Source organism: Protopterus annectens, chromosome 13.part0, assembly GCF_019279795.1.
Source record: "Protopterus annectens isolate FY-2018-M chromosome 13.part0, PAN1.0, whole genome shotgun sequence".
Taxonomy (NCBI): Eukaryota; Metazoa; Chordata; order Ceratodontiformes; family Protopteridae; genus Protopterus; species Protopterus annectens.
The window spans coordinates 321,516,422-321,541,212 of record NC_056747.1 but is presented as its reverse complement, the minus strand read 5'-3'; the positions used below and the strand labels follow the sequence as shown (position 1 = coordinate 321,541,212).

Genomic DNA, 24,791 nt, shown 5'->3' with positions numbered 1-24,791 from the left:
TCAAATTTTCCCTTAAAACTACCTTCCTCGAACTATACTACTGATCTAATCAGCGTATCCTATAATTAAAAGATCATCTCTACTTGACTCCAAGTAGACTATTCTCTATCTGTTAAACGTAGCACTTGCTCCTACAGTACTTATTACCTTGATACGGCACTCTTGTCATAGATAGTACCCCAAAAGGCAACCCCCATTTCTCGGTCACCCACGTCCCCGAATCTTTTTAAAGTTTTTTGTCTATTCCTTCTAGCATGTCGAGGGATCAGTTGCTAGTGTCCTCTCCTGCTCAGCTGGTGAACCTGGGAATATTGAGGCAATGTTACAATTGCCTCATGTACACAGACAACCCTCTCCTCCTCCCACAAAACACAAATACATGCGAGAGATGCAACTATACGGCCAAACTGGAGGCTGAGCTCTCTCAACATAGGACTGGCAAGACCAGTCAGGAGGAGAAGGTTACCACACACACTATAGACCCAGTCTCACATATTACCATTACAACCTCAAATCATACACATAAACACACAAAGACATACTCGGAGGCTCTGATCAAAAATCTACCAAAACAGCAGAGGCCACCAAAGCAGACACCCAAACAACCACCACCTCAGAACACAACACCTGCAACACATAGACCTCACAGTCAGAGTGTCAAACAGTCACAGCCCTTAAGGCCAAACACAATGCCAGACACACTAGTCATTGGTGACTCCATAGTCAGACACACTGACGTCCCGCTCACCAGACTGAGTAAGGAGAAGGTCACAGTAAGCTGCCTGTCGGGCGCTAGAATCCACCAGATAACGCAAGCACTCAGGTCTCTCAACAGCAGGTACAAATATGATTCAGTCATTGTCCACGCTGGTGTAAACGACCTGAGACGTACCTCCTTGGACTACATGAAAAGAGACATTGAGGAGCTCTCTGATTATGTAGCCCAGACAGGTATGACCCTGACCTTGAGCAGTATCCTACCTTCACCAAGAATGATGCCACAATACAGAGATAAGATGATCAGCTTTAACAATTGGCTTAAACACTGGTGTCATTCAAAGGGGATCCAGTGTCTGTCTGCCTGGGATGACATGCTGGACAAGCCACGCTGTCATAAGGGACGGCTTGCACCTGTCACCCTGGGATTCCGGATATTGGCAAAAGCTCTTGCCACCCCATAGTGCCTTTTTAGGCAAGGCTCAAATTCTAAACCTACCACCCTAGAACACAAAAAAGGAAAAAAACTAAGGGTAATGCTGCTCAATGCCAGAAGTCTAAATCTCAAAATGCACACACTTGAGGCCCTTCTCAGTATGGAGAACATCGATGTCTGTGCTGTGACAGAAACCTGGTTCAAGGCTCCTGAGAGCACCCCAGCGCTATCAGGTTTTACCTCATATCATGCCCGCCCCAAAATCTGGACAATACCAAGAAAGGAGGGGTATCCATATTCATCAAGGACACCCACACCTCAAGACTGGTGGCAACGCACGATGCATCGGAGACCATCCAGGTGCAATTAACCATAGGCAAGACTGCTCTGCAAATTGTAGCATGTTACAGGTCACCCTCACAAACTCAGGAACCTCACATGGCCTTCCTGAAAACACTAGAGGGCATAAATGTATCACCAAACACCATCATACTAGGTGACTTCAATTACCCTAATATAGACTGGGAACACTACTCAAGCCCAAACACCCTAGCCCAAAAGTTCCTGGAATTCATAAACTCAAATGCCATGGAACAACTAGTCACCATCCCCACAAGAGGAGATAACATACTTGATCTCATCATCACGAACATGGGAGCACAATGTTCAACACCGGAGGTGTACCCCTCACTGGTGAGATCAGACCACAAACTAATCTCGCTGGAGGTCCTCATCCCACCCCCACCTGAAATAAAAAAGACCACAGTAAAGAACTTCTCAAAAGCCGACTACACACTTCAAAAGACTAGTGTGGTCTCCTTTAAGGCCTCGAGACGGGGGAAAACAGTACTCAAGCCACTGAATCACTTACAAATGCCTTCTACCAGCACCTGCAGGACTGCATGGATAAGGCAATCCCAAGCAAAACAAAGACTCTTTGTACCAAAGGCAAGCGTCCAGTCTGGTGGACCCCAGCCATAAACAAACTCTACAACAAAAGGAGGAAGCTACTACAAGATAGAGCAAAATCCTTAAAAGGTAAGACACCCTTGATCACTATAAGTAAAAACTAAGAGCTCTCATAAAATCATCCAAAGCAAATTTCGAGAGAAAAATAGCTAAAGACTCAAAAGACAATCATAAGGCCTTCTTTAGCTATGTTAGAAACCTGGGAGGAAACTCCCAGATATGCTCAGAGCTAGTTCAAAATGATGTGAAGATTACTGATCCTACAGACATTGCCAACATACTGGCTGACAGGTTCAGTGCAAACTTCTCCCCTCCCCAAAAGGAGAGATATCTATACCAAACGATTGCAGCCCCCAAACATCTCCAGCCCAAGTGAGAACTGCTCTCTCCAAAGCAAAAACACAGCATCCATGGGACCTGATGGTGTCCCCGGCTGTGTGCTCCATGAACTCAATGAGGAATTAAACCCACAGCTAGGACAGCTGTTTAATCAAAGTCTTACCTCTGGATACGCACTCCAGGAGTGGCGCACTGCAACTGTGGTACCACTTCACAAAGGCGGTGCCTCCACCGACCCTGGAAATTACCGCCCATTAGCTTGACAAGCCTTATCTGCAAAGCCATGGAGAGGATCATAATGGACCTCATAAATAAAGACATAGGGAATTTGCAGACTTTGGATCCAACCCAGTTTGGCTTTGTCAAAGGCAGATCATGCCTTTTAAACTTGGTTGACTTTTTCAAACAGTCACCAAAGCCATTGATGAGGGAAAGGCAGTCCATACAGCCTACCTCGATCTGGCTAAGGCCTTCGATACAATACCCCATTCAGGTATCATTGAAAAACTCATCAGCTTAAATGTCAACCCATACATCACAAGATGGGTTGCAAACTGGCTGAGTGACAGAACCCACAGGGTCAGAGCTGCTGGCGCCATGTCAGACTCAAAGCCTGTCACAAGTGGTGTCCCACAGGGCTCAGTCCTGGGCCCACTCTTGTTTGGCATCTACTTTTCCAAGTACAAGCAAACACAGGAGGGTTTTGGCTGACAAAGTTTGCAGATGACTGCAAACTGGGTGCCATAGTAGAAAACACATCTGACACAGATATCCTTCAGAAGGGTCTCACAGAAACGGATAACTGGTGCCAGAGCCACGGCCTAAAGTTAAATGCCAAAAAATGCATAGTCATACCCTTCGGGAAAAACAAGGTTACCCCTAGCTACCAAATAGGTGGCAATCCACTGAGCACAGAAGAAGTTATCAGGGACCTGGGGACCCAGGTTGATAGTAGTCTGTCATTCGACACCCATGTAGCTAAAGTAGTTAGGAAGACCTTCTACATTGCCCACCTTATCATGAAGGGATTCTCATCTAGATCAAGGGAGGTCATAGTCTCCCTTTACTCATCACTCATCAGACCAATGATTGAGTACAATGCCCCATTCGAATGTATCTGACCCGACACTTGCAGCAGCTGGAGAGGCCACAAAGTTCCTCACCAAAAGGATAAAGGGTCTCAAAAATCTGTCCTATGCTGCCCGACTGAAAGAACTCCAGCTCTATTCAGTCGCACCGCTTGCTCAGAGGTGACCTTTGCCTAACATACAAGGCCATGTCAAACCCAGATTTGATGAATATGCTTCACCTCAAAAATCTAGATCCATCAGAGCCACAAGGGCGGAGACTTAAACCTTGACACGGCTATTAATAGGACGTGCTGGAGGGATAGATTCATCACCCAAAGACTCCCTATGCTGTGGAACAAAATCCCGGTACATGTGAGGCAGAGCACCTCGCTGGCCTTGTTCAAGAGAAATCTTGACCAATGGATGGGAGATCGCAGATATACCCCAGGGATTACCTCAGTGTCACTGCTCGACAGAGGCACAGCAAAATAATGGGTATAGTTCCCCATACTAAAGGGGTGGCGTAAGCCACAAAACGATGGGCTAGGCTTGTAAATGCCCTCGGGCAGATAGCCTAGTATGAACCTATGAACCTATAAAAGGAGCTATTTTTATGCCCTTGAATAATTAAGTGGCAGAAACCTGGGGGGGGGGGGTGATGTACCTATAACTGCACAGTGCTTGCAATCCTTTTTAATTATGTGCATACCACAAAATAACAATAACGCTAACACTCTGTCATTTTAGCTCCATAAGCTGGACTGAAATTTAATTAGCTGTGCTGAAAAATGAAACACTTTCTAAGATAAAGTCAGCATTAACATCTGTACAGATGGTGCTCGAGAACATGAATAAGTTGTTGTTGTGTCTTTCGGCTTTTCCCGGTTAGGGGTCGCAATAGCGGAACTCTGGTCCGCTAATTATTGGCAGTAGATTTTTATGTGCCGAGTTGCCGGCCCTGACGCACAACCTTCAACGAAGGTACGCCCATCCACGCACATCTCCACACAGAAGATGCTCTAGCTGAGAATTGAACAGGACAATGTCTTACTGTGAGGCAACAATGCTACCGCAGCACCACCACCACAACAGAAATTTGCTTTGGAAATCAGGATAGCAGGCGTGCTAATGCTTCCCTAGTTAAAATACCAAAACATTTTTACTTAATGATTAAATGCAACAGAACAGGACAATGTCTTACTGTGAGGCAACAATGCTACCGCAGCACCACCACAACAACAGAAATTTGCTTTAGAAATCAGGATAGCAGGCGTGCTAATGCTTCCCTAGTTAAAATACCAAAACATTTTTACTTAATGATTAAATGCAATAGTATCAGAAGTTCTTAATAGTGGATATTTCTGTAGTAAGTGGATTGTTCATTCATTCATTATTAAAACTGCATTTTTAGGAGCATAGGCTAGGTTAATTTGCAGATTAGCTTCACTGTGCCTGAACACACACCTCTGCACTTAACTGCCTTCTCAAGAATGACTTCAGACGGCATTAATTGAGGCTGTTACTGAACAATGTTTTTAAATTTTAGAAAACCAAATGCATTCAACCAGACCCTCCAAACTAATCTGCAAAAAAAGTCATTGCCCTTTGAAAATGGCTTCACACAAACAGACTTAGTCAGTACCTCTAAAACTAATGTAATGGTATTCTCTAGTATTACAAAACTATCTTCCACCCCAAGACTTAAATGGAAATATCACTAAGGAGCACAAATACCTAGGACTTAACTGAGATCCTCTCTTGAACTTCTCCACTCACAATGACAGCATAACCTCTAAAATTCTCCACCAACTTAAACTGCACTATCCTAGCTCACAATTCCTCTTTCTAGCCTCTCTAAAAGCAATAGCCAAAAAGCGCTAATTCCAAAGGTAGAATACACATCACTCCTAATAAATATGCATTCAGCATATAACTGGCAAAAACTACAGACAGCTGAAATAAAAATGTGAAGGTTTGCTCTCTTAGCAGGCCAGAACACTTATCACTGTGACTTGCTCAACACACCCCACTAGATATACTTAGTAGAGGGTAGGTACCCTAGTTTTCAAAATGTTGCTTCTGGGTTACTGCCCACCCCTGAAAAGAAAACTTACCTTAGAGATCAAACTTATTAACTTAGAAACAGCAGAGAGGACGTCCTCAAACTGTCCGGACCAAGATTTAAATAAGCAACTGGTGTGATAGTATTTTTCAGAATAAGCCTTGCACTTAGGAATCACCTGCCTAGTGAAATAAAACAAAATATAAACCTAAAAAAATTAATTAAATTTAAGAAATCTCTTACACAATTCCTGTACAGGGAATCCAAATGCCACTGCTTCTGGAATGCAAGCTACTATTGCTTTCCCACAGACCAACACTGGCCTACAGTGCACCATAGAATTATATATATCTTCTTATAAATGCGTTTACTGTGATAACTGTATATAGTGTATATACAAAACTTATACCCTCTTAAACTAAACTACTAATGATAATTGTAACATTTTATACTCTAGAATAATTTTATTTTACTGTGTGCAATGTAAACTACTGCATTTGCTCTGTATCCTTTTGTATTGTTTATACTTTTTTATTTTATACTTTATACATGGCTTTTGACTGAAGAGTCTACTGACCAGCACACTTACCTCTAACAAACTGTAAAAAAAAAAAAAAAAAAAAAAAATTACACACACACACACACAAACACACACACACACACACACCAACAATTAATTAAGAAAGAAAGAAAAGAAAGTGATCTTATAAGTGTTTAAAAAACATTAGGGATAAATGCACTGCAGTACAAGGTTAAGAATCCTGCTACAAAAAAATAAAGACTGAACACTTACAAGTCCGAGAATATGCTGAGGCCACCATGCCCATTCTTTCCTATGTTCTGGCATAACTCAGAAGCATCAAATGGCTGAACTCTTTGCCCACAGTTACAAAGCATATATGACACAAACTTATGGTTATCACATACAGCTTATTGCATTTCTTCACCTTGACTTATGTTGTATTTAACCAAGCTAAAAGCAAAAACACAGAGTATACATTATATCACTAATTCCCTTTACAGCATACGCTAATGAAAAAAACGTTTGAAAAAAGTGGGTTTCAAAATGCTTAAAAATTACAAAAATATACAAACAAATTTATTGTGTTCCCTGACCCCAGAGGAGCAGTGACATTTTTTTTATTTTTTTCCCCCGGGGCTTGAGAAAATGCAAGTCATTTTTACCAGACTTGTCCTTTGCGCCTTTACTCCTATTCTATGAACTTCAATAATCTATTTAAAAAATAACACCTAAAATTATTACAGTAAAGAAAAATCCTTCAAGAGACCACACTCTATTAAATGGAAACCCAAAAGATTCCCTGGCACCTTAACCCCACCCCACTTCCCCACATTCGGGATGCACTACTGGAATATGTCTGCAGAGGTCTACTTCAAAACATTGAAAGCCCACAATATCGAAGAAGAAACTGTCGAGACGAAAGCATCAAAACCTCACTTCAGCAAACGACCAGATTGTCAAATCCATTCCCAGGGTAAGTAACTATTCATACCACAACTAATTAAAATGAAACCGTACCATCCCTAACCCCCCCAACTAAATATATCAACCCCGAGATCGCACTACAGTTGGGAAAAGGGCAAGTCCACCTTGTTGACCAAAAGGTTACTTACCGTGGGAATGGTTTCGATGATCCGGTCATTCACTGAAATTAGGTTTTGATGCTTTCATCTCGACAACTTGGTCTTCGATATTGTGGGCTTTCAATGTTTTCAGGTAGACCCACCTGCAGACGCAGTCTGCTATGAATGATAAGATACGCATTAGACAAGTCATGCTGCAATGAGTTGGACAAGCACAGTCTACCTTTTATTAAGAGACCTTGCAAATTCTTGTTGGGTATGTCTCCCTCTTGGCGTGCATATTACAGCAGGAGATATGAAGGGGAAAGAAAACATGGAAAAGGTACATCACCATAATGGCTAAATCACAATAATTAGTTTTGCAATTTTTAAATTACCTTCCAGTCTGCAAAGTCTTCCTGCAAAACCGCCTTGAAACTGAATCAGCAGTTCTGAAACATTAACAGTCTGTGGAAATTCAAGCAACACCCACTGAGTGGAACCCTAAAATAAAATTAAAAAAAGTGTTAACATTTGTGCACGACTTTTACTTAAATTTTCAAAATATAAGCAAAACAAACAAATGAAGGATGCTATGGTGGGACAATGGTCTGTTCCACATGGGTTCAAGGATAATTCTAAGCGGAACATCTCAGGAGCTCAACAGGTAGCACAACTGCACCTTTGATGCTGGAAGATCAGAAAGCTGTGGGGATCTATTCTCACACCAGGTAGGTGGATTAATTTTCCACTACAGATACTGCAGTGCATCATAAGGGAGGGGGATGCTGAACTTCTGAAAGTGTTCTTTGCGTGAGATACTAAAGCGAGATCCCATCTGGCCGAGTTGGTGGTAGCTCAGATGGATGAAAAAGATGGAGGTTGTGTAGGCAAATCAAATAGAGTTTCCACCTCTGTCCATCTTTTCACAGCTGATAGTATAATTTGACCCACTGGTGTTCTGCAAGCTAGTCTAAAGCCATTCTGACAGTTTCCATTTGCATTACAGCCCAGATTACGACAATTCTTCCTGCAACTATGAGAAAACTCACAAAACTTAACTAATGAATTAAAATCCATAAATTTATTGCAACAGACGCTCTATAATAAAATGCCTAGAATACACAAAGCCAAGCTACACGCATGCTAACACTTAACAGTAAAAGCTGCATCTTAGCATTTCATACTATACATATATATATATATATATATATATATATATATATACATATAAACACATACAATCTGCATAAAGGGGGGGTGAATGGTAGGAGGCTAACCCTCACAGATATAGTACACCTGAATAAGGTATTCACAGTAAAAGCAGATATCAGGACTTCATTCTGTCAATGCAATCTTTATAAATAGGTAAAATACAGACGGGTTTACTAGCTACTCCAAAACGGTGTATAACACTCTTCCATGCCAGCCTTCACCTAGCTACCCTAAACTGGCAGTCATATTCCCATAAGGCTGCAACTATCAAACAGGGTGGGGGGGGGAGGGGGCAAGGAGTACTGATTTGGATTTTTCGAGACAGCCTCCCTCCCAGAATGTAATTGCATACTTACCATTCTGTGGGGCAGAAATAAATTCTAAAGGCAAATGCTGGATTAACTCCCTTGGGACCTGCAGTGAAAGTACAGTTGTGTAAGAACCTATCATAACAGTAGATGTCCTACTGATCACTGTTGCAGTATTCCTGATATATGGGTTGTCACAGTTGATGCCCATCTAGGGTACAAAAGCTTTACCTTTTCTAGGTCGTACATCTGATGCATGACCTCAGCTCATGTGTCTTGGCATATATAGACGGACGAACAAGCATGGATCCTCAAACCATCTCCAAGCCAGTGGCCTGAAGACTAGAGAGAGAGAGAGAGAGGAGACTGGTCAGCTTGGAGGGGTTTAGCTCGAATAGGACAGAAATCTCCACCATTCTCAAATAGCAGAGCAGAGGTTGAAGCAAAGGGGGAGAGAAACAGGAAAGCTGAAGTGAGGTAGAGAAGAAGGAATGGAGGGTGGGATGAAATCCAGCAACAGTTACCAGTAGGACATCTACTGTTATGGTAGGTTCTTACACGACTATATTATTGTTCTGAAGGAAATCACTGTTGCAGTATTCCTGACATATGGGTGATTCGCAGAGCTGAAGGAGTAAGGAAGTGTGGGTGTCTACTGAGTAGAAGGAGTTGCCCAGCAGTCCAGACAGGACTGACTTAGCAAAGGCAGCACTGGATCTGGAGAAAGGATCAATTCTGTAATGTTTGGTAAAGGTGTGTACACAGGACCAAGTGGCTGCCTGCAAGATAGACATGCAGTCTATTCCTTTGTGCAGTTCCCCTGAGGAAGCCACTGACATAGTGGAATGTGCTTTAGGGCAGGTAGGCATTGCCTTACAATAGTGCTAGTAGCAGAAAAAAAAAGCCTTAGAATTCCAAGTTGCAATAGTTTGTTTGGAGACTGGATAGCCCAGTTTAGGGCTCATAAATGATGCAAACAGTTGGTCAATCTCTCTAAAGAATTTAGTTTTATCCAGATAAAATCCGAGTTGCATGTAAATGTCCAGAGAATATAAGACCCCCCCCCCCCCCTTTGAGTATTGGGAAAAAAAGTGGGAAGATGAATAGTCTGATTGAGGGACAGGTCGTTCATTACTTTAGAAATGAGGGATGGATTAGCCCTGACAGTCATCAATCTTTGTGAAAAATTAGCTAAGGGGGAATGGCCATGAGAGTTTTAACTCAGAAACTCTCTTAGTGGAGGCGAGAGCCAAGAGAATAGTTTTCCAAGTACAGAATTTTAGGGAAGCAGAAGATGCTTGTTCAAAGGAGACAGGCAGTGTAAGGTTTTCAAGCAAAAAATTAAGATCCCATGTGGGAAAGATGGGATACTTTGATGGGTTAAGATGCAGGACTCCCCTGAGGAAAGGTTTGACCTCCACCTAGTCATAAGTGGAAGGCTAAGAGGGAGGCAAGCAGGCATTGATAGCGTCAGGTGAGGTTTTACTGAAGAGTTTACAAAGATATTAAAGTACAGCAGGAACTTGTGATAACACTGGGTCCTGACTGTTTGCGGCAACAATAAGAGAATCTTTTACATTTAGTTGTGTAAGATTTTCTAGTAGTGGATCTCTTGCCTTCTTGTGGTACTTAACCACCTCAGAGAAGTGTCTTTGAGGAATTACAATCCTATCATCCACAGGGTCAAGTTGAGAAAGGAAGATTTTGGTGGAGCAGCAATTCTTTTTTTGCTGATTTAACAGGTCCAGTTGAAGAGGTAATTTCCTGTAATTTCCCTTTGTCAGGTGAAAAGGCAGGGGAAACCAGTGCTGCCTTTGCCAAAAAGATGCCAGTGGGGTGCTTCCTTTTATGACTTGAGAAGAAGTTCTGGAAGAACAAGCAGAGGAGGAAATGCACAGAAGAACTTTCCTATCCATTAGAATGAAAATGCATCTGTCCTCCAGGCGTGGGACAAAGGTCTCTGGTGCAAAGTTGGGGGAGCTAATGGCTGGTTAGTGATGCAAAATGGTCTATATGAGGAGTACCCCATTGAAGGGTGACAATATGGAAAACCTGTATGTTCAACGTCCATTTGTGGGAGTCCTCCCGGGAGTGGCTTTGGCAGTCTGCTAGCACAGTGTCCTGAGAAGGAGTGTACTTGACAATGAGTATAATTGTCCATCTGGGTGGCCATGTTCCATGACTCCTGTGCTAACTTGCACAGCTGGCAATGCCTTGTGCCTCCCTGTTTATGTACCACATGACTTTGGTGTTGTCTGTGTACACTAGGAGTGACCTGGGCTTTCAAAGGTGGTCAAACGTCTGAAGAGCTATTTGAAGGGCCCTCATTTCTTTCAGATTAATATGGTCTTTCAGGACCTGAGGCTGCCATTTGCCCTGCACTCTGTGTGATCCTGTCCATGCCCCCATGCATTGTCCAAGGTGTCTGTGTGAACCTGTTGAAGAGGAGAAGGTGGTCTGAATACCAGTCCAAGACTGAGGATGACCTGTCCATTACACCAAAGCAGCGCATTTTTGAGAAAAGGGGGGAGGAGAATCAGGGTGTACAAGGGGTGATGGTGCTTGGACCACACAGACTTCAGGTACCACTGGTCAGGGGGAGCACAGCGATGGTAGCTCCCATGAATCTCAAAGTTCTTAGCATCTTCCCTGCTGAGCAATGGGTTGTGGAGGAGAGAATTTGAGGAAAAAGTGACAGACTGTGAAATTTCTACTGGGGAGGAAGAAATGCATTTTTGTGTGCCCAGTATACACCCCAGGAAAACCAGGTCCTGTGCAGGGGCCACACAAGATTTTGTGTGAAATCCAAACATGTCTGGAATTGCAGGGTGAGGCATAGATGCTGAAGGAGAATTTTTGGAGTGAGAGAGCCTGAATCAACAAGTCATCCAGAAAGACACTACTGGAGCTGGACACTGTGAACACTCGTGGAAAGACCAAAAGTCAGAGCAGTAAATTAAAAGTGTGTGGATACAGAGGAAAATCTGAGGAATATCCTGCAAAGACGACGAACGGGTATGTGTAAGTAGGCATCCTTCAGATCCAGTGACACTAAGAAAGCTTGGGGTGGGGGATGAAAGACAGAAGAGTGAAAAGAGAACATTTCGAAGGACGGTGACCTCAAGTAAGTATTTATCAAAGACAGGTCTAGGATGGGTTTCCACTGCCATTGTTCCCTTACCACTAGAAAAACCCTTTTCCCATGAAGTCCTGGGACTTGCTCAATGGTGCCCTAATAAAAGGGGTCTTGAATGAAGGAGCAAGAAGAGACATTTGATTGTGAGGAGGATGTGCCATGTTTTTCAGAGGGGGAATATTTTTCCAGGACATGGCATAAAGTACAGTTGTGTACACTTACCATAAAGGTAGATGTAAGAGTGTTCCCACTGTTGCAGTCATCACATTGGGGTTATCCCTGCCAGGGTAGCCCTCAGCTGACCCGAATACCAGAGACTTAGTATTTCTGCATCGGTTGCTGTCACTTCAGGACTGACGTCAGGTCGTCAGTAGTATAAAGTAAGGCAGCCGACACCACATCAGTTTTTCTTGCCCTAACCTGTCAGGAGCCCCCAAGCAGCAGCCAGGTTTTGGTGGAAGAACCCTACCAGTGGAAAATAAATGCCAATATGTCCCTTGTAAGGAAAAAATAGGAAAGAGGGATGGAGGGAGGGAAGCCAGGACTGCAACAGTAAATACACTAAAACATCTACATTTATGGTAAGTGTACACAACTGTACTATGTTCTTTGTGTTTCACTGCTGCAGTCATCACACTTGGGTTGATTCCCAAAGCTGAGGAAAAGGGTGGAGGCAGTCAAGGAAACTAGGAGCTGGCTAGGATGCCTGCAAGACTGCAGAGGCAAACCCTGCCCTAGATTTGGAGAAGGGAGGCAGGTGGTAATGCTTGGTGAACAGTGTGAACAGATGTCCAGGTGGCAGCCTCCAGGATGTCCCTGGTGGGGACTCCTCTGAAGAAAGTTGCACAGGTGGGGGCTGCTCTGGTTGAGTGTGTTCTGACCTCCTTAGGGGGATGCTCTCCATGCTGTTTGCAACAGAAGTGGATGCAGTGTGCTATCTATTTGGAGATGGTTTGTTTGGAGATGGTCTTGTCTTCTGGCCCTGAAGCAAAGCTAACCAGCAATTGATAAGACTTTCTGAAGGATTTAGTCCTGTCTAGATAGAATCTGAGCTGTCTGTGCACATCTAGAGAGAGTGCAGAATCCTTTCCCCCTTGTTCTGAGGATTAGGAAAAAAGGTGGTCAAATGAAGGGATTGGTTGAGTGCCACACTGGACATCACCTTGGGCATGAAGGACAGATTAGTTCTGAGGGATACCCTGTCAGCATGGAAGATGATGAAGGGTTTCACAGCCATGAGTGCTTGTAGCTCAGACACTCTACTGGCTGAGGTGATGGCCAGAAGGAAAGCTGTCTTCCAGGAGAGAAATTTTAGCTCTGTAGAAGAAGCTGATTTGAAAGGGGGAGGGGGAGCTTTTCCAGTACAAAGATAAGTTCCCAAACTGGTGTTGGTGTCCTCCTGGGTGGCTTCAAGTTGCTAGCCCCTCTTAGGAACTGTTTGATCAAGGGGTATGAGAAAAGGGGCTGCTCAGAGGGAAAATGAGCAGAAATAGCAGAGGCATGAATTTTTAGAGAGGAGAAAGAGACCACTGTGTAGTAGGTCAGCTAAGTAATCCAGGATGAGGGGGAGGGTTGTGGCGTATTGGCTCCCTTAGCCTGGATCCAGGTGCAGAACCTTTTCCATTTGTCAGCATAAGATTTTCTGGTACTAGGGTATCTGGCCTCTCGGATAACATCAAGAACCTGTTTACTGAGGTTGGCAGATTGGTTCTGGGTTAGGGAGTAAGCCAAGCTGCCAAAATGAGTGTCTGCAATTGGGGATGCATGAATTTCCCTTCCCTCTGGGTCAGGAGATTTGGAATCTGGGGAAAATGCCAAGGAGGCAGCGGGGACAGGCTGCTCAGAAAGGGGTACCAGTGCTGCCGGGGACAGTCTGAAGCTATAAGAATGTTCCTTGGTTTTTCCTCCTTTATTTTGAGCAGTACCCTGGGGATAAGAGGAAGAGGAGGAAAGGCAAAGACCGCTAGACTGACTCAGGGGAAGGACAGGGCATCCACTTTCCAAGCCATGCAGTGATGCTCTCTGGTGCAGAATTTGTTGAGCTGAATGTTGGTGTGGGAGGCAAAGAGGTCGACCCTTGGGATGCTCCATTTCTGAGTTATTAGGGAGAAGATTATTTTGCTGAGTTGCCACTCGTGTGGGTCCAGAAGATTTCTGCTTAACTGGTCTGCCAGAGAGTTGACAGAGACTGGTAGGAATTGCACTAACAGGTGTAGTTGCATGGCAGAGCTGTGTGCCAAAGGGTCATGGCCAGACTGCATAGAGGGTAGGAGTGAGTCCCTCACGGATTGTTGATATACCACATCAATGTTGTGTTGTCTGTTTTGATCAGGAGAGCCTCTGGAGAGAGAAGGGGCTTGAAGGCTATCAAGGCGTGGTGCACAGCCAACATCTCTTTTTAACTGATGTGCAGAGGGATTTGCTGCCGGCTCCATTGGCCCTGTATGCACCTGCCGTCCAGGTGTGCACCCCAAGCATAGTCTGATGCATCTTTGGTGAGGGTCTGGGTGACGAGGGGGGGTGAAAAAGGCAGTCCCCTTGTTGTGGGAGCATGCTGTTACCCACCAAAGAAAATCTTTTCCGAGGAAAGGAATAATAGAAGAATTTCCAGGTCTTGAGAGTGTTGACACCAAAGGCTTTTTAGGTACCACTGAAGTTTCCTCATATTCAGTCTGGCATATAGAATGAGTAGTATGCAAGATGTCATGAACCCCAGAGCTTGCACAATCTTCCTTGCAGACAGCTGGGGCTTGGTGGCTAGTTGAGAGAAGTAGGCTGTCAGGAACATTTGTTTCTCTGGTGTAAGGAATGCCATCTGGGATGCTGTGTCCAGGCTTGCTCCCAGGAAGATTATCCTTTGGGTGGGCAACTGTTTGGATTTAATTTCGTTGATTGTGTACCCTACAGAGGTTAGTAAAGTCTTTACAAAGGCCAGGTGCTTGAGCAGCTTTTCCTGGCTGTCTGCCTGAATAAGGCAGTCGTCTAAGTATGGGTAAATCTGAATATTTCTTTGTCTGCAAAAGGCAATGGCTGGAGCCAGACATTTTGTGAAAACTCTGGGGGAAATAGATAAGCCAAAGGGAAGTGCAGAGAACTGAAAGTACTGGGAGCCTGCGCTGAAACGGAGATATTTCCTGCATGATTCCCTGATAGGAATGTGAAGGTAGGCATCTTTTAGTTCCAGGGTGGCTAGCCAAGTATCCTTGGAGTGCATGGGCAGCAGCTGCTGGAGGGTGAGAATTTTGAATTTTGGGATCATCAGGAAGGTGTTTAGACTAGATAGATTGAGTATGGGGCGCCAGGTGCCCTCTTTTCTGGGTACCAGAAAAAGTCTGGAGTAGAAACCTTGGCCTATCTGTTCTGCAGGAACGTGCTCTACTGCCCTCATAGAGAGCAATGAAATAATTTGCTTTTAAGCCTCTGCTTATTGGTTTGGGGGTAGTTCTGGGAGCCCTTTTGGGGTTGGAAGGACGTGGAAGGAACATTTGTATCCATGGGACACTATGTTCAGAACCCAGTGGTCATTGGTAATGGTGGCCCAGGTGTTTGTGTGAAAGGAGAGTTTTCCTACTAAGGGAGTGAAGGTGGGCATAGGGAGGGGGTGGGGGAGGCGAGTCATTGAGAGTTCTTACCATAAGGAAGTGGCTTAGTACTCCCTGGTTTTGAAGTGGAGGTAGTCCACTACTTAGATCTCTGCATTCCTTGTGGCTGCTGTCTGGGGGGGGGTCTGGTTCTCCAGGACCTAGACTGGAGTGGCTTACTGGGAGCAGGAAAGGACCAGTGTTTGCTAGGACAATGCCTGCTGAACCTAGGTGGCTATAACTGCAAGAAATCTTTAACTGTTTGCATAGATTTTGTTTTTTCTTCCATCTTTTTCAACACCTCTTCTGCCTTGGTGCCAAATAAGTAATCTTTGTGCAAAGGGGCATTAAGCAATTTAGATTTGACATGGTCTGGCAAGGGCTGTTCCTTAAGCCATGCATGTCGTCTTATGACGGATCTGGTGACTGCTGTCCTGCAAGAAGCTTCTAGGCCGTCAAAGCCACAGTGCAAGGTGTGTTTAGTTACTTGACTTGCAGAATCTATTAACTCTTGTAATTCTTTAGAGTCTGCCCAAACAGGAAAGGAAGATATTTTTTGTTTAAAGAGTTCCGGGGTATGTTGCTGAAATTTCAGTATATGGAACTGACAATTTACTGCTCTGACAGCAAGAGTAGTTGAGGTGTATACTTTTTTACCCCACCTGTCCAGTGCTCAGGTATCCTTATCTGAGGGAGTGGGATTCTTAGCAGAGGTTGCTTTAATCCCATTAGGTCCTTGAGAAATTACCTCAGGGTCAGCAGTATGATTTTTAAAAAAATGTATGGGAGTCAGGGAGGGGTTGCAGGTCTTCATATTCAGATTCATCGGACTCTTGTTCAGACAGAACTACAGGGGACAGATCTCTCTTCCTTTTGGATGGGGTAGCTTGGCTTCTCCGGATCAACGTGGTAAAATCTTACGCCATTTTAAGCATTTGAGACTGAGGCAAGGAAGCAGGCGTCTCAGAGGTCAGTTTCTTGGGTGTGGTTCGTACCCTGGACGATAGAAACTCAGCAGGTTTTGAAAAAACGGTAGTTACGAAAGAAGACGTCAGATTGTGTCAAGCATCAGTAGTGCAAAGGACTTCCTCAGAAGCTGGTGCCTGCTCAGCTGCTCCGGAGCCATCCAAGGTAGAAACGGAAGCAGGAACCTTAGTTGAAGAAAAGTTTTGAGGCATACCAGACTCCGAAAAGGTCTCGGTAGCGGCCTGTGAATCCACAGAAGCAGGCATCAGGGGCTGCGAAAGCACCTCACTGAGGACCGGAGAACTGACGACTAAACTTAACGGAAGCATCGTCAGTAGGTTTGGATCTGTGCGGTCTGTCTCTGTCTTTATCTTTACATCGTTTTGGAAGATTTGCTGTCGAATGACTTACCAAAAGCTATATCAGATTTCAAGGACTATAAGCGAAAATATCTGGTTACAATAAGGGCCCGATGATGGATAGTTCTGGAGTTGAAGAAAGCACAGAAGCTAGAACAGGGGACGTCTGGTCTGGGCCTAAAAAACTGATGCAGTAAGAATGGAAATCTCGGTGTGGTATTTGCTTTCCACAGACGAGACGATTATTAACTTTTTCTGACATCAGTTAGTGCAAGAAAAAAAGCTCCCCAATGGGGTATTAAGCTTTAGAAGACTTAAACTTCAATTCGTGAGACGATAACACAGGTAGCGGCCGACCAGCACTTGTGTGAACTACTTCTGCTTCGGGCTCCATGGCAAGAAAGACTGGCATAATGGCATCAGCTGCCTTACTTAATACTACTGATGACCGGAAGTCAGTCCTGAAGCGACAGCAACCAACACAGAAATACCAAGTATCTCGTATTCAGGCTGGCTGAGGGCCACCCTGGCAGGGATAACCCAAATGTGATGACTGAAATAATGAAACACTCAGAACATCTGTCTTTGATGATGGACAAGACCTACTTGTCTGTGGTAATAGATTTTCACCTGGCCAGGGAAAAAGACAGTCTTTGGGAGAGAAGAGTAATGGGGCTAAAGGTGGGGAAGGGGACTGCCGACGTAGTCACAGATTTTACTTCCAAAGGTAGGTATCCCCATTGGAAGTTCATATGGGGTTTATCAGAGTACCTTATCCTAGGGTTTTTTATGTTTCTGAGATGTCCTAGGATCCCATCTAATGATATCTTGCATACAATGTGATTAGAATTAGCCTGCTGTCTTTTACAGTTTTACCCGGGTCTCGGTGAGTTCTGAAGAGGATGACAGCTTGAGGACAAAACACAGTAAGTCTTTGTCCAAGGAAGGTCTAGAAGTTTAGATTTGAAATCCTTAGGGATAGGATGATTGCGAAGCAATGCATATCTGCAAACAACAGATCCAGAGCAGCTACCTTAGAAGAAGCATTCACAGCATTTTAGCTGCACTTAATGCGGTGTCTGGCTATTTAAGTGGTCTGAGATAGTAGATTCTTCATTTGTTGCTTTGACTCTGCTGTACGAGCGTCCAGCATAACTTTAAGGAATGCAAGACAGAGATACAGTACTTTGACATTTGAGTCTGGTAGTTAATTGCCCTAAACACAACAGCAGCAGATATGTAAACCTTCTTTCCCCGTCTATCCACAGCCCTACTGTCTTTGTCCGCAGGTATGGCATTAGCACTGAGCAGAAGTTTAGAGGGCTCATCAAGGAGAGAGATACTGCAGAAGGATCTGCCGCTGGATTTTTGTGCAACTATTTTAGGTTATCAGGCTCCTTGTTAAACCTGTCTGGTCTTTTTAGGAAAAAAGAAGTTATGTTCTTACCATAACGCTCCATGTGACTTGTTCATCTCGCCTTAGTTCTTACACACGGGTTCGGAGCCGAATCCTCGGCTCCGAGTCGGCCACATTCCAAGCTCTGCGTCTAAGAGAAGCTCGAGGCACAGTCCCTATCCCATGATCCCCTGCTGCTAACCCTCAGATCTAGTTTGCAAAGAAACCAGGTAACAACATATCTACCTGCCTACACATGCATACGCATCAAATTTACCTATACACATATATACCTAGAAGGTAAATATAAAAACAGGCAACTATGTTATACCTGTCTGACTACGCATGCATACATGGGCACAGGCAGTCACAGGGAACCATGAGAAGACGACCAGCCACGAGTCGTACCTATTCCTCCAGAACATGGAGGGGGGAAGGAGGGCGGGAATGTAAGAACAAAGGCGAGATGAACAACTCACATGGAGCGTTATGGTAAGAACGTAACTTCTTTATGTGAAGTTGTTCGATCTCGCAGTTTGTTCTTACACACGGGTAGTGTCCCCAGCACTCTAAACCCCAGGTGGCTCACGGGAGAACATTCCTGAGAACAGTGGAACCAAAGGAAGCCCTGTCCCTGGAGGCCCTGTCCACTTTGTAATGAGTAATAAACGTATGAGGTTTGGCCCAGGTAGCTGCAGCACAAATGGTATCTATAGGCAAGCGAGCCGCATGTGCTAGAGAAGTAGAAACGGCTCTAGTAGAGTGAGCTTTAATTTTGAGGGGAGTAGGCTGATTTGAAGATGAATAAACAAAGTTTATGCAGTCTGAGAGCCATTTGGATAGCGTGATTTTTGTGACTGCAAGTCCTTTCTTACTGTCTGCATGAGACACAAATAGTTGGTCCAATTTCCTGAATTCTTTTGTTCTGTCTACGTAAAAATCTCAATTGTCTGTGCACGTCCAATTTGTGAAGCATGTATTCCAGCTTATTGGTATAGTTCTTGAAAAAGGTGGGAAGCTCTATGGATTAATTAAGACTCGATTCTGAGCAGACTTTTGGTAGAAAAGATGGATTAGTACATAAGGTGACCCTGTTTGGGTGAAATATCAGATATGGTGGTCTAATTGACAGTGCCTGCAGCTCCGACACTCTGAGGGCCGAGGTGATTGCCACCAGAAATAGAGTTTTCCAAGAAAGGTATTTCAGTGGGCATGATGAAGCTGGTTCAATCGGCGATAGCATCAGATTTAAATTCCAAGGAAAGACTGGGCTCCGAACAGGTGGTCAGAGAGAAGTTCCCTTCATGAAAGCCCTACAAAGCCTGTGCGACATAATAGTCGCGCCTCCTTCTCCCACATGAAAATTAGATATGGCAGCCAGCTGTACCCTTATGGTGGATGTTGAAGCCCCCTGGTGAAAAAGAGTAGATAGAAATTCCAGAATCTTGTGAATAGGAGCAACCAAGGGATCTAAACCTTGTTTGGAGGCCAAACACGCGAAACGTTTCCACTTGCTCTTATACAATTTTCTAGAGGAGGATTTGTGGGAAGAAATCAGAATATATTGTACTGCTGGAGATAAAAGATCCGACCTGGCTAAGCTGGGAAGTGGAGCAAGCCATGCTGTCAGTTTGAGGGACGAGAGAGAGGGGTGAAGAACTCCTGACGAGTGGGTCAGCAGGTCTGGCACTGGGTCCAGAGTCCAAAGTTCTTCTATTTGGTGAGCTTGGAGGAAGGGAACCAGATTTGTCGAAGCCAGAATGGGGCTATCAAGATGATCATCCTTTTCAGACCCTTGACTTTCTGCAGAAATTTCGAGATTAGTGGAACAGGAGGGAAGGCATATAGGAGACCCGGGGGCCAATCGTGTACAAGTGCGTCCCTGGGGGCACCCCCAGGAGGGGGAAGTAGGGCGAAATAGCTTCCGCATTTGGCATTCAAGGGGGAAGCAAAAAGGTCGCAGCAAGGCTGGCCCCATCTGTGGAAAATTCTCTCCACTACCTGATTTTTGAGGGACCACTCTTGAGGCAGCAGGATGGCTCTGTTCAACCTGTCCGCTATTACGTTGGACGTCCCCGGGATGTGCGTTGCTATGAGAAAGTGTCCGGTGGACACAGCCCATTGCCAGATCCTCAGGGCCTCTCTGTATAGGTGGTAAGACCTGGTTCCTCCTTGCTTGTTTATGTACCAGACCACTGACATGTTGTCTGTCTGAATTGCAACTGTTTCCTGAGGTAAGTAGTTGTGAAAGTGTTGCAACACTAGGAACACTGCTCTTAACTCTAGGACACTGATGTGCAGTTTGTACTCATTTCTGACCACTGGCCTTGAACTGTTCTTCCCTGAAAAAGTCCCCCCCCCACCCTATCAGGGAAGCGTCCGTGGTCACTGTGGCTAAAGGGGGAGGAAGAACAAACGGGCAGCCTATCGTAAGTTCCTGACTGTTCATCCACCAACGAAAATCCCGTTGGCACGATTCTGTGAGTAGGATGTTGTGTGACAATGGTAGCTGTTAGTAAAACCACTGTGCGAAGAGTAGACATTGGAGGATCCTCATGTGCATTCTCCCTAGGGGGACCGCGATAAGGGCTGCTGCCATCATACCTAAAACTTTCAAAACTTGTGCGGCTGGGACCCTTTTGTTTTCTAGGAGAACAGAAACCTGTTCCCTTCAGGGTTGAAACCCTTGAATCGGGAAGTCTAATCAGGGATAAGGTAGTGTCCAATTCCGCTCCTATGAATGATATATGCTGTGAGGGCGATAAGACAGATTTTTCGAAGTTTAGTTATGCCCAAGTGGGAACAGAGATTGATTGTATAGTCCCTGGCTTGCAATAGGTGATGCCTGGTGGTGGCGGTTAGGAGCCAGTCATCTAAGTATGGAAACACCCAGAATCCTAGTCATCTCAGGTGGGACGCCACTACTGCCATGCACTTGGTGAACACCCTGGGGGCTGAGGTGAGGCCAAAGGGCAGAGCTCGAAACTGAAAATGACTGGCTCCCAGCCGGAAGCGCAGGTGATCTCTGGATGGCTTGGCCATTTTGACGAGGTAGTATGCATCCTTGAGATCTATGGAGCACATCCAATCATTCGTTTGAAGAAAGGGAAGGATCGATTGTAGCATGACCATCCGGAATTTTTCCTTCTTCACGAAGGTATTGAATTTGCTGAGGTCCAGTATTGGCCTCCAGTCCCCTGTTTTCTTTGGAACTAAAAAGAACTTTGAGTAAGTTCCGGATCCTATTTGGTCCGCTGGGACTGGCTGGATGACTTTTTTCTAACAGCCTTTGTATTTCTATGGCTGCCTGATCCCTCAGATTGGGTGGAACATCTAGGAATCTTTTTTGGATAGGAGGATTGTTTAAGAACAGGATGTTGTATCCTCTGGTTATTATGCTTTTTACCCAGGAATCTGAAGTGAGATTTAGCCAGGCCTCTGGGTATAAAGCCAAACGACCCCCAACTGTCTCCAGAGCAGGACAGCCGGGCCTCCACTCAGGAGTGCTGGAAGGGCTTGCCAGGGACACTATCCCTGTCGCCCTGGTTCTGCAGACCCCCTCTGCCACCTGGGCGGCGTCTTCCATTCCTTCCCCCTCCTCTGCCTCTGGAGGGGGTTTCACTAGGTGTGGATTGGAAAGCTCCCTGAGTCTTCCGGAACCACATTTTTCCACCTCTTTGCCCTTTGGGATATGGTCTAGAAGGGGCAGAAAAACGGACCCCTACGGCAGACAGGGTCTTTCCTTCTTGCTCACACCTAGTGAGCATCTCCTTCACTTTGGACCCAAACAAGGAGGAGCCATCAAAAAGGACATTAGTAAAGGAAGACAAAGGCTTCCACAAAGGAGCATAGGCGCATTCAGGATCGTCTCCTCAGAGCGATCGCTGAAGCTGCAGCCCTACTCGATACATCGGCTGCATATGAAATGAGCCGCATGGATGAGTTCACGATAGAGTTTAGGGTATTGAGCTGTGCTGTCACCTTGTCTGAGACCGCAGCATCTGTAGTACCCTCAAGAGTATCTCCCAACTCCTTGAGGAGATCTCTCTGAAGACGGGTAAAATGAGTGAGGTAGTTCAGTGATCGCATGGAAAACGTTGCTGACCTAAAAATGCGCTTCCCGTACCTGTCCATCGTCCAGGAGTCCTTATTAGGAGGATGAACAGAGGAAGATGCTTCAGACATTTCCTTCTTGGTGGCCGCTGCCACCACCATAGCATCAACTGGGACCCCTTTGGTGAGGTACGCCTTATCTTGTGGGGCAGTGATGTACTTATTGGGCCTCCGAGTGACTGGTTCCAATGTGTCAGGGGACTCCCACACCCTTTGAGCTATTAACTCCATTAACTCGTCGAAGGGTGGAGTTACCCAGGAGGTGGAAGGTTGAGCCCCAAAAGCCTTCAGTAACACCGACTCGTCCTCAGTGGGGGCAAGGGACTGCCAGTCACCCCTCTGCTTGAGAATTTCAAGGATATCGGCAAAAGAGACATCCTCCGTGGAGAACCGTGGGGACCCCTCTGACTCATCCAAGTTGGTATCCGATGTCAGAGATTCCTGTGGGGAATCAATGTGCCTCCTCTTGCACAACCTCTTCCTCGGGACATCATCAGAGGGGGCATCTGGTGAAGCTTCCGAGGAGCAAGGTTCACCCTCTGGGGTTGACTGAGGCCTTTGGTCTCTACGCTTGGCCGGGATCTGTGGTGCAGAGACAGAACATGGACCCTTTGGGGAGGGAGAAGAAGAGTCTGATGATGTGAAAGTCTTACCAGACAAGACCTTCCTCATGGTCTCTAAAGCACCGGAGCCCCGGGCCGAGGGCTCCACCGGTTCCGAAGAAGACGGTGGCATCCCCGGGCCCGGAACCACGGGCTCCAATCCAGAGGACGGAGCCAAACTAATTTGCGCCGAGGCACCGAGGGGAAGAGTTGGAACCGAAAGTTCGGTTCGACCCCCCCCCCCCCCCAGAACAGAGGAGATTGTCGGCTCCAAGACCCCTCGAAGGGTACCGAGGGTGTCGAGGTCAGTGGAGCCGAAAGCACTAAAGAAGGCTTCGGCCCCGGTGGATCAACGATCATCAGATCCTCGACTCCCGGCTCCGATGACTCGACTAATCTCGGAGGAGGATCAAGAGATGGGACAGGAAGGGTCTCAAGCTTCGAAACCACAATCAGTTTGGATAAGGCCGTGTTCTCCATCAGTTTCTGCACCACTCGATCCACATCCGTGTCAGACAGTCTGGAGGAATGGGTCGAAGGGGCCGAAGATGTCACCGAGCGAAGGATCGATGAAGGGGGTACCTCTGATACTGACTCCCAAGACCTGGACCTCAACTCGAGGCAGTATCTCGGTGCTCGGCTTCAAGGTCTGTGGAGCCAGCAACCGAATCTTAGATGAGGTACACTGAGCCCATGACCTGGTCTCCGATACCTTCGTAGACTTCGACCCCTTCGAAGACTTCGATAACTGGTCTGCCTTGTCCAATGTCTCCTGAAACTCCGGCTTCAGGAGACCTCTCTCAACCAGCTTCCTGCGTCTCTCCATCATCACTCTGCCACTAAACGAGTGGCAGATGGAACAATCCTCTTGAAGATGGAGAGGACCCAGACAGTATACGCAGGAAACATGGTTGTCAGTAATGGACATTTTCTGTCCACACTGGCAACGTTTAAAGCCAGATTTGGCTTTTTCTGACATTTTTTCTCAAAGAAAAGCAAATGCAACTGTACATGTAAAAAGCACACCACACTAATCCTAATAATAACAGTAGTCTAAGTATATTAGGCTAGATATATATATCTATATGTATTTATATAAAGTAAGAGAAATATATAAAATGCACTGTCACTAAGAAAACACGCAACTAGTAAGGAAACTATCGATTAACTAGGGAATTATCAGTAACAGTTTCTGCCAGAGCCCTGACAGAAAAAAGGGAAAATGGCCTAAGGTCGAGGGGCAGCCACTCCCAAACAAGCTAACGCTAATTAAAACACACACACACACACACAAACTATACTATACTAACTATGCTATCCAATAAAAAACTTCAACAATCTAAGAATTTTAGCTAAATATATGTATATATAAGTAGAAAAAATATAGAGTATACTGGCCCGAGCTCTCACTCGACGAGACCTGTTGCAGCAGCAAACTAGATCTGAGGGTTAGCAGCAGGGGATCATGGGATAGGGATTGTGCCTTGAGCTTCTCTTAGATGCACAGCTTGGAATGTGGCCGACTCGGAGTCGAGGGTTCGGCTCCGAACCCGTGTGTAAGAACAAGCGGCGAGATCGAACAACTTCACATCTGAGGGTTAGCAGCAGGGGATCATGGGATAGGGACTGTGCCTCGAGCTTCTCTTAAGACGCAGAGCTTGGAATGTGGCCGACTCGGAGCCGAGGGTTCGGCTCCGAACCCGTGTGTAAGAACAAACGGCGAGATCGAACAACTTCACATTGGTGGTTGAGAATCATGTGCATAAGATGTGGACTAAAAAGCATTCCTGAAAGCCTCAAGGACAGGAGGAACTCGGGAAGGGGCAGGGGATACCCATTTTTAAAAGGTTGTAACGCCGCTTCTGAAAATCAGAGAAAACTCAAAGTGTTTCATCATGTTCTGGGTATTCTTCTCAAAGGAAGCTTCCGCAATAGGGC

At 45.4% G+C, this 24,791-nt stretch overlaps 1 protein-coding gene across 4 annotated transcripts in view; it reads right to left on the bottom strand.

The window, feature by feature from the left end:
• BORCS8 (BLOC-1 related complex subunit 8) overlaps nt 1–24,791 on the bottom strand; it is a 1,082,199-nt gene that overhangs the window by 886,874 nt on the left and 170,534 nt on the right. For all 4 annotated transcript variants that reach the window (XM_044053916.1, XM_044053917.1, XM_044053918.1 and 1 more), the window contains exon 3: nt 7,576–7,681. In XM_044053916.1, the coding sequence (XP_043909851.1) occupies nt 7,576–7,681 (106 nt within the window). The remainder of the gene's footprint in view (nt 1–7,575; nt 7,682–24,791) is intronic.